Genomic DNA, 10,000 nt, shown 5'->3' on the forward strand with positions numbered 1-10,000 from the left:
TTTTTTTTTTTATTTTATTTTTTATTTATTTTTTTTTTTTTGGGTTATTTTATTTTTTTTAATCACAAATTGTCTCTCCAATTATTTTCTTAAATCACAAAAAAAAAAAACCCCCCATTTTTTTGTCCTCAACACCAGTATGTATAAAAATGATCATTTACAATCAATAAATTTTAAATTATAACAATATTTTATAATTAGATCAATTAAAATAATTTAATTATTTAGATAAATAATTTTAGATTTATTTAAATCTAAATAATTTTAAATAATAGATAAATTAAATAAACAAATAAAATAAATAATTAAATAAATATATAAATAAATAAATAAATATAAATAATTGAATATAAATAATTAAATAATTAAATATATAAATAAATATATAAACAAATAAATAATAATAAATAAATAAATAAATAAAAAAATAAAAAAAAATAAATTAATAAAAAAATAAATAAATAAATAAATAAATACGAATATAAATAAACACGAATATAAATAAAAAAAACTAAATAATAAAATAGTAAAAATAATTAAAATATATCAATAGACATGTTAAATAATTAAAAATTCAAACTAAATTTTAATAATTGTGATAATATTAATTAATATTTAATTTTATTTTAATATATATAAATTTTTTTTTTTTCTTTTTTTCTTTTTTTTCTCTTTTCTTTTTTCTCTTTTCTTTTTTATCATTTCTTAAAACAATTATTCACATTCCATATGAATATATTTATTTTTTTTTTTTTTTTATTTTTAAAATACTCAAATTTTATCTCAATGATTTTTTTTATAGAAAAAACTATGATTTAATATTTGATGTGAGGAAATACGTAAATCTTTTTTTTTTTTTTTTTTTTTTTTTTATTAATTAATTTTTTTTTATTTTTTTATTTTTTTTTTTTTAAAAAAAGTGATTTTAGTTTTTTTTTTTTCTAAATCTGCCCCAAATAAAATGATTTGAAATGATTCTCTTAATGATTTTGTCTAAATAAAATAATAAAAAAAAATTAAAAAAAAAAATTAAAAAAAAAACAAAGCAAACTGCCAAAAAATGATATCTGAGAAAGCCAAAAAAAAAAAAAAAAAATGGTCGGTATATCTAAAAGATCTAATTTTGAGAAAATTAAAAAAAAAAAAAAAATTAAAATAAATTTTTTAAAAAAAAGTTTTGGTTTGAAGACTGATTAAATGATTTTTTAGTAAATCAAAAAAACCCAAAAAAAAACCAAAAAAAAAAAAAAATAAAAAAAAAAATAAAAAATCAAAAATTATTTGCCATGGTTTAAAAAAAAATGGTTATTGGGCCAATTTAAAAAATTATTGGTGGCCATAAACGCACAAAAAATCTGAGAAAAGAAAAAAAAAAAAAAAAAGAAGTACTGTTATAAAAAATTTGCTCAGTTCCTTAATTTTACACAAACAAGATATGATCTTCGCACTCCTGGAAGCTGATTGGTTGTTTTCGTTGTTGCTTTCCTCTCTGGACCCCCTTCAAAAATAATCAGAAAAAAAAAATTATAAAAATAAATAAAAAATAAAAATAAAAAAAATTTCAAAATATCTTTTCCTTGTTTTCCAAAACTCAACTCTTTTTTTTTTCTTTTTTTTTTATTATAATTTATTTTATTTTAATTTTTTTTTTTGTATTGGTGATGAATTTTGTGTAGGTGAAAGGCTGAAAATGATTGCGGCTTCTTTTTTTTTCTAATTTTGTTTTCTTTTATTTTCTTTTCAAGTTTTTGATTTTTTAAATAATTTATTTAGTTTTTTTTTTTTTTTTTTTATTATTTTTTTTTTTTTTTTATCCCTTGCCAAATTTTTTTTTTTTTTATATTGTTATTGTTTTCTTTCATCTTCCAATTTTGAACTTGGTAAATAAGTAAGTAGAATTATTTTTTTTAAGATTTTATTTTTGTGATTTAGTTTATTTTATAATTGCAATCTAAAAAATATATCAATATAAATAAAATAAAATAAAAAAAAATAAATAAAATATATAAAAAAAAAAAAAAAAAATAACAATTAATAAATAAATAAAAAAAAAAAAAATAAATAAATAAATAAATAAATAAAAAAATAAAAAAATTAATAATAATAAAAAAAAAAAAAAAAAAAAAAAAAAAAAAAAAAAAAAAAAAAAAAAAAAAAAAAAAAAAACAATAATAAAAATAATAATAAAAAAAAAGGAAAATAAAAATAAAAATAAAAATAAAATAATTTAAAAAAAAAAAAAAAAAAAAAAAAAAAAAAATCGGTACCAATCAAAACACCCTATTCAAATAAATCATTTAATTCGTTTAAAGTATTCTTGAATTTCAAGAGACTTCTTTATTTTAAAGACATATAATCCCAATAAAAAATCTGTACTTCTCAGGGCACCCTCGTGTAATTTGAAAATTTTCATAAAAAAAAAAAAAAAAAATTTCATAAAAAAAAAATAAAAAAAAATAAAAACAATTAGAAAAAAAAAAAATTTCACAATCAGTGATGATAAATATGTCCCTTGGGTTGTGTTTATTTTTTACCAATTTGTGAATCTTTCAAAAAAAAAAAATTTTAATAAAAAAAAAAAAAACAAAACACCCACCTTAATTTTTTATTTCATTTGAAGTTTGTAAGATATATAAAAAAAAAAAAAATAAAAATAAAAATAAAAAAATATTAATAATAATAATAATAATAATAATAATAATAATAATAATAATAATAATAATAATAATAATAATAATAATAATAATAATAATAATAAAAATATAAAAAAATATTATTATTAATAATAAGCTTTTTTCAATTAAATGTTTTAAAAATCATAAATAACAATAATCACTTTTATTATTTTTTTTTTTTTTTTTTTTTTTTTTTTTTTTTTTTTTTTTTTTACTCTAAATAATTAATTAAGCTACATCCGACCAAAAAAAAAAATAAAAAAAAAACCTAAAAAAAAAAAAAAAAAAATAAAACAATAATAAAAATAATAATAAATTAAAAAATGTATTATATTTACCATTACTGCATACTAAAAATAGTAGCATTCATAAATACACCTTTTTTCATTCTTTCTCTACTAAAAATGCAGAGTGGTCATAGTAATAACAACACCAACATAACATTTTGATAAAAACAAAAACCAAAAAAAAAAAAAAAAAAACAAAACAAAATAATAAACCTTTATTATCGCACACTCACGCTAAATATACAAATTTGATTTTATTTTATTTATTTTTATTTTTTTAATTTTTTTTTGTGTGTTTTTTTTTTTTTTTGTGTTTTCAAACACAACTTAAGTGGTAGATTTACTGCTATACTTTTCCAAAATAGCAGTAAATCCAATTTTTTTTTTTTTTTTTTTTTAAATTTATTATAATATAAATATTTTTTTTCATTCCAAATTTGTATTTTTTTTTTTTTCTCTCTATTTACTCCCCCCAGCATAGTACTGTTTGGTTGACTTTTTTTTTTTTTTTATTTTTTTTTTTTTTATTTTATTTTTTTATTTATTTTATAATTATTTTTTTTAAATTTTTTTTTATATCATAATTATATTTTTATTTTTCCTGTTACTCTTTTCCAATATTAACAATTTTTATTTTTTTATTTTTTTTTATTTTTTTTTTATAAAAATTTTCCGAAATCTAGAAAAAATTTTCCAAAATCCAAAAATAAAAAGTTATTTCTATAAAAAGAAAAAAATAAAAAATAAAAAAAAATGAATATTTCCCTTTTATTAAACAATAGAAATAGAAATAGAAATAATAATAATAATAATAATAATAATAATAATAATAATAATAATAATAATAATAATAATAATAATAATAATAATAATAATAATAATAATAATAATAATAACAATAATAATAATAGTAATAATGGTAATGCCAATGAAAGCGCTAGTTTAAATAATGGTAGTGAAGAGATTCGATCTAATCCATCATCTAATTTTTCATCACCCATCCAATCATCATTGTCCTCATCATCTTCATCATTGTCTAGCAACCAAGCAACAACACCAAAAAAGAGATCACACGCACATAAAAATTCACTAAAATGTCAATCTCCACAAATGTCACCACAAATGTCTCCACAAATGTCGCCACAAATGTCACCACCATTACAATATTTTCCACAACACCAAATGCAACATCTTAGTCAATATCAACTCGATCACCTTCAACAACAACAACAATTAATTCAACAAGAACAACAAGAAAAACAACAACAACAACAACAACACCAACACCAACAACAACAACAAGAACAACAAAAACAACAACAAAAACAACAACAAAGATTATCTCCTCAACCAAGATCCTCACAACCAAGATCATCTCCACCAAGATCATCTCCACAAAGATCACCACAATTAAACCAACAAGAAGGACACATAAATAGTGTCCAAACCTATAGTGGTAATAATATCAATGATAAAAATCAAAACAACACCAATAATAATAATAATAATATGAGTAATAATAATAACTTCCATGATGATAATAATTGTAATGTAAATTACAATAACATTAGAAATAATAGCAATAACAATAACAATAACAATACTAATAATAATAATAATAATAATAATAATAATAATAATAATAATAATAATAATAATAATAATATTAATAATAATAATAATAATAATAATAATAGTAACAATAATAATTGGAATAACAATTATTGTAACAATTCTTTTGCCGACGAAACTAACAAAAATAATACTTATGGAATGGAATATATTAACATTTCAGAAGAAAACCAATATAACAATAATAATAATAATAATAATAGTAATAATAATAATAATTATAATAATTATAATAATTATAATAATAATAATAATAATAATAATAATAATAATAATAGTAATAATAGTAATAGTAATAATAATAATAATAATAATAATAATAATAATAATAATAATAATAATAATAGAAACAATATTATTAATAGCAATATTAACAATAGCAATAATAATAATTATAATGACAATGGATATAACAATAATAGTAATATAAATAGTAATGATAGCTATAACAATAATAATAATAATAATAATAATTTTAATAATAATAATTTTAATAATAATAATAATAATAATAATAATAATAATAATAATAATAATAATAATAATAATAATAATAAGAATAATAATAATAGTAATAGTTATAATAATAATAATAATAATTATAATAATAATAATAATAATTTCCACAATAATAACAACAATAGCGCCCACAACAATAACAATAACAATTATAATAATAATAATAATAATAACTATTATAATAGCAATAACAACAATAATTTCCACAATAATAATAATAATAATAATAATAATGGAAATAATTTTAATAATAATAATAATAATAATGGCAATAATGGTAATATGTTTACCAATGTAAATAGTATAGATAATGTAAATAGAAACAACTATAATAATTATAACGGTAATAATAATTATAATGGTAATAATTCAAATAATAATAATAATTCAAATAATGAAGTTTCACAAATTACTACAACATCACTACCAGTTAAGAAAACAAAAGTTTTCAAAGCACCAAGGGAAAAGAAATTCAAAAGAGGACCAGATCAAGATATTAGAGAGATTAAACCAGCCACTGCTTTGTTAAAGCAATATTTTATTGGAAATAGTATCACTGAATTCAATGCTGAGAGAGTTGGTTCAATTTTAAAGATTAACCATGAAAAGTTAAAAGATATCCTTGACATTATGGAATGTGCTAGTTTGGTAATCAATAACCATAGTAATAATTATGTTTGGTTAGGTCTTGATAATCCAGGTTTCCTCAAATTGGTTTTCAATGTTTTCCACTGTTCTTCTAATCTTGTCACTAAAGAACCCGAATTTGCTTGTTTAAAATGTAAAGAAAACGCCTATAGATGTCCGACCTCTGTTGATTTACCAAAAGATACAAGATTAGGTTCAACTGTTTGTCAATTTATGAAATTATTATTATCAAAAAGAATTAGAACTAATCCAGTAAATGTAAAGTATTTTTTTTTTTTTTTTTTTTTTTTTTTTTTAATTAAACTTTTGTATTAATTTTTTTTTTTTTGAAAATTATAGGATTTCTTAACAATCTATCAAGTTTGCTTTAATTTTAATTTCTGCTCAGAAGGTAGATGCCCAGAAGAAGATTTCAAGTATCTTAGAAATACTGCTAAAGTAAAGAGATGTTATGATGTTGCCAACGTATTCAATGGTTTAAATATTTTAGAAAAAGTTGGTAAATCTAAAATACACTCTTATCAATGGTGTGGTGATTTTACAATTCAAGATTGTGAAAATGGTTGCCCATTTGGTCATCCATTACTTACACCAGGAACTGCATATACAACAAATCCTTCACCCAATCCATTCAATCAATTTAGCAATGCATATATCTCTTCATCTGCTCAATCTTCTTTATCAAACTCTCCATTCATTCAAGGTGGTTTCCATGGTAACAACAATAATAGTAATAATAACAATATCAATGGAAATAATATCAATGGAAATAATAACTATGGCTATAATAATAATAATAATTATAATAACTACAATAGTAACAATAGCAATGGCTTTAATAACGGAAATTCTTTTTTCCAACAACAACAACCCTTGGTTAATAGCGGTGTTTCCATGGTGAGAAATAATAACTATAGCTATTCTCCATAAAAAAAAAAAAAAAAAAAAAAAAAAAATAATGGGAATAAAAGAAAAAAAAAAAACAAATAATAAAAATAATAATAAAAGCAATACAATAATAGTAAACGTTTAAAACAATGAATTAACATTGATATAATAATTTCCAGGTTGTTTTTTATTTTTGTCTTTTTTTTATTTTTATCATTTGTTATTATCTTTTTTTTTTTTTTTTTTTTTTTTTTTTTTTTTTTTTTTTTAAATTGGATTTTTATAAATTATAAAAGAGTGATAGAGGGGAAAGCCATATAATATTGGATTTATTTTTGTATTATTAGAACATCACTGGTTGAAATATAAATATTTATTTGATTTTGTTTATGTATTTTTCAACTTTTTTTTGAAATTATACTTTAAGAATATTTTTTTTTCCAATATTTTTTTTTTTTTTTTTTTTTTTTACATTTAATCTATAAATAAAAAATTAGGTTAGGGCTTTTATTTAGAAAAAACTAAGATTATAATAAAATGATACCCCCTTTACTTTCCTTATTTTGAATATTTTCAGATTTGGCAATTTCTTTTTTTGACTATTAGATTTTACTTAAAATAGTAAAAATTCCTTTTTTTAATTTCAATTAATTTTTAAATTGAAAAATGATTCAGTATAAATAGAATAAACTTTTTGAAAAAAAAAAAAAAAATAATCACTCAAAAAAATGAAAAAAAAATAACAAATAGAAAAGAAAAGTAAACCCAACTCTAAAAATTAAAAAAGGTTTAGATAAAAGTTGACAGTCTAAAATAAAAAAAAGAAAAAGGGTAAAGTGATTGAAAAAAAATATAATAAAAAAATAAATAGCAATCTAACTTTATATTATTATTATTATTTATATAGTAATTTCCAAATGAAAAGGTTTTACATTCAATTATAATCTAAATAATAATATATGAATCAATACCAATCAAATGATATAGAAAGGAAAGATTTATCTATGCACTATATCATAAAGAAAGGTTGATCATCATATAAATTTTATTTTCTAAAGTAATAAAATGAATCAATATCAATCAAATGTCAGAGAAAGGAAAGATTTATCTATGCACTATGGCATTTTGAAAGGATGATGATATCATTTATAAAAAATTAGAAACCAAAAAACCAAAAATAAAATAAAAAAAAAGCTTTAATAAAATATTTATATATATATATATATATATATATATATATATATATATATATATATATATATATATATATATATATATATATATATATATATATATATATTTTCATTATTGTTTAAAAAACCAATTTAATTATTTTAAAAAATAAAAATAAAAAACTACATCCTTTTTTGTATTATTAATAAAAATTCAAATTCAATTGGACTAGAATTAACCAACCGGCGCTAAATCGAGTGGTGGTTGTGGAGGAAAAGGTGATCAAATAATCATGGTCGTGGTAATGGTCATGGCCACATAGCCAGGCGGTAAAGGTTCAGGAGGTTCAACAATTGTAGTTGTTAATATTTAATACTTTGAATATTACTACAATTGTAATAATAAATTATTTAAAATAAAAATCGCACCTATTAATTTTTTTTTTTTAAAAAATAATAATCTTTTATTTTTATTTCTATTTATCTATTTATTAAATTTAAAAAGGTTACAATTTCATTGCACAATTAGTATCTTATTTATTCGTGAATTTAAAAATTATATTTCTTAATTTATCCCTGAATTAAAAAATTATTAACCTCTGATTAAACTTGATCAATTCTTTTATCATCTGTACTCTAAAGATTTACTACAGGAGTTGAGCCTTGATAAATGTTATAATTATTATTATTATTTTTTTTTTTATTTTTATTTTTTTTTTTAATGCATGTGGGTATTAAAAAATTTATCAGGTAAACATCCCAATGAATTTATTACCTCTGGGAGATTTTGTTTGTGTATATTTTTTAATTTGTTTCTTCTTACTATGAGGAAAACAAATAATAAAAAAATACCAATAAGAAACATAATTTGATAAAGACTAAAATTTAAATCGAAACCAATCATTTTAATATTAAAATCAAAAATTGGTTAAAAGTTAAAATAAAAAAAAAAAAATTGATTTTTTTTTTTTCTCAAAAATCCCTCAAACAACAAAAAAAAAAAAAAAATAAAAAAAAAAATCTTTTTTTTTTTTTTAATTTTTCATTTTTTTTATCACTTAAAAACGTTTCCTAATCCTTTAAATTAAATTCATAGTCGACCAATAGATCAAACAAAATATAAATTAGAAAAATAAACAAATAGAATAATGTGTCAACCAGTAGTAGCTACATTTAAGAAATCAACTGTACATGTAAGTACTTTAGATATAAATAAATATATATATATATACATATATGCATTGACACCAACCCCTTTGTTATTATTTTAAAAGATATATAGAGACTGTATTAGATTAGCAAGATATATAGGTGATATGGTAATTATCAATTAATATTTTTTTTTTTATTTTGTAAAAGCAACACATTTTATTGAAAAAAAAAAAAAAGTAAAAGATTTTTTTTTTTTTTTTTTTTTTTTTTTTTTTTTTTAATAAAATGGTAAATGTTGCTTTTACAAAATAAAGATAAAATGTACACAGATAAACAAAAATAATAATCATTTGGAAAAGCATATTAATATTGATTATTATTTTATTTTATTGTTTTTAAAAAATAAAAAAAGAATGGGCATGCCAAAAATATGTCCAAACAAGTTCGTATAGTATTTAGAACAAATCAATTTGAAATTGATCCAAAGAAAATAGAAGAACAAAAAACAGAGTAAGTAATAAAAAAAAAAAAAAGGAAAAAAAAAAGGAAAACAAATTAACTAAACACTTTTTAAACAAAATAGTGCTGTCCGTTTTTTAACAAATTTTATGCAACATGAAGCAGAAAGAATGGCAAGAAGTCAAAAGAAAGCAGCATCTGAATCAACCCAAACTCCAAGAACAAGATCAACTCTTGATTAAAAAAAAAAAAAAAAAAAAAAAAAAAAAAAATTTAAAATATATAAAACAAACTCTTGGTAGGGTTTAAAAAACAAAATAAAACCAAACAAAAAATATAAATATAATTTATAAAATCTTAATTATTGTAACACTTTAGATCTTTTTTTTTTTTTTTTTTTTCTTTTAAAATTTTTTTTATTATTACTTTTTTTCTTTTTTTTTTTTTTGTTTTGTTTTTCTTTTTTTTTTTTTTTTTTTTTTTCTGGTTTAATTTAAATTGATTTATGTATATGAATTATTTTTTTTATTATTATTTAATATTATTATTAATTTTACTATTTCTTATT

At 17.8% G+C, this 10,000-nt stretch overlaps 3 protein-coding genes across 3 annotated transcripts in view; 2 read left to right on the top strand and 1 right to left on the bottom strand.

The window, feature by feature from the left end:
• Nucleotides 1-3,715: 3,715 nt before the first annotated feature.
• On the top strand, nucleotides 3,716-6,691 carry DDB_G0272264 (hypothetical protein; the record flags this gene model as incomplete). Its single annotated transcript, XM_640100.1, has 2 exons — nucleotides 3,716-6,019; nucleotides 6,101-6,691. The coding sequence occupies 2 exons, from the start codon at nucleotides 3,716-3,718 to the stop codon at nucleotides 6,689-6,691; spliced, it is 2,895 nt and encodes a 964-aa protein (XP_645192.1).
• Nucleotides 6,692-8,969: 2,278 nt separating this feature from the next.
• Nucleotides 8,970-9,674, top strand: DDB_G0272398 (hypothetical protein; the record flags this gene model as incomplete). Its single annotated transcript, XM_640101.1, has 4 exons — nucleotides 8,970-9,014; nucleotides 9,096-9,140; nucleotides 9,386-9,483; nucleotides 9,557-9,674. 4 exons carry the CDS (start codon nucleotides 8,970-8,972, stop codon nucleotides 9,672-9,674), a joined length of 306 nt encoding a protein of 101 aa, XP_645193.1.
• A 321-nt stretch (nucleotides 9,675-9,995) lies between these two features.
• Nucleotides 9,996-10,000, bottom strand: part of ndufa9 (NADH dehydrogenase [ubiquinone] 1 alpha subcomplex subunit 9, mitochondrial) — a gene marked incomplete at both ends in the record, with an annotated part of 1,355 nt that continues 1,350 nt past the window's right edge. The window contains one exon of the mRNA XM_640102.1: nucleotides 9,996-10,000. This exon is cut by the window's right edge and continues 394 nt beyond it. Within this exon, the coding sequence (XP_645194.1) occupies nucleotides 9,996-10,000 (5 nt within the window).

Source organism: Dictyostelium discoideum, assembly GCF_000004695.1.
Source record: "Dictyostelium discoideum AX4 chromosome 2 chromosome, whole genome shotgun sequence".
NCBI lineage: Eukaryota > Evosea > Eumycetozoa > Dictyosteliales > Dictyosteliaceae > Dictyostelium > Dictyostelium discoideum.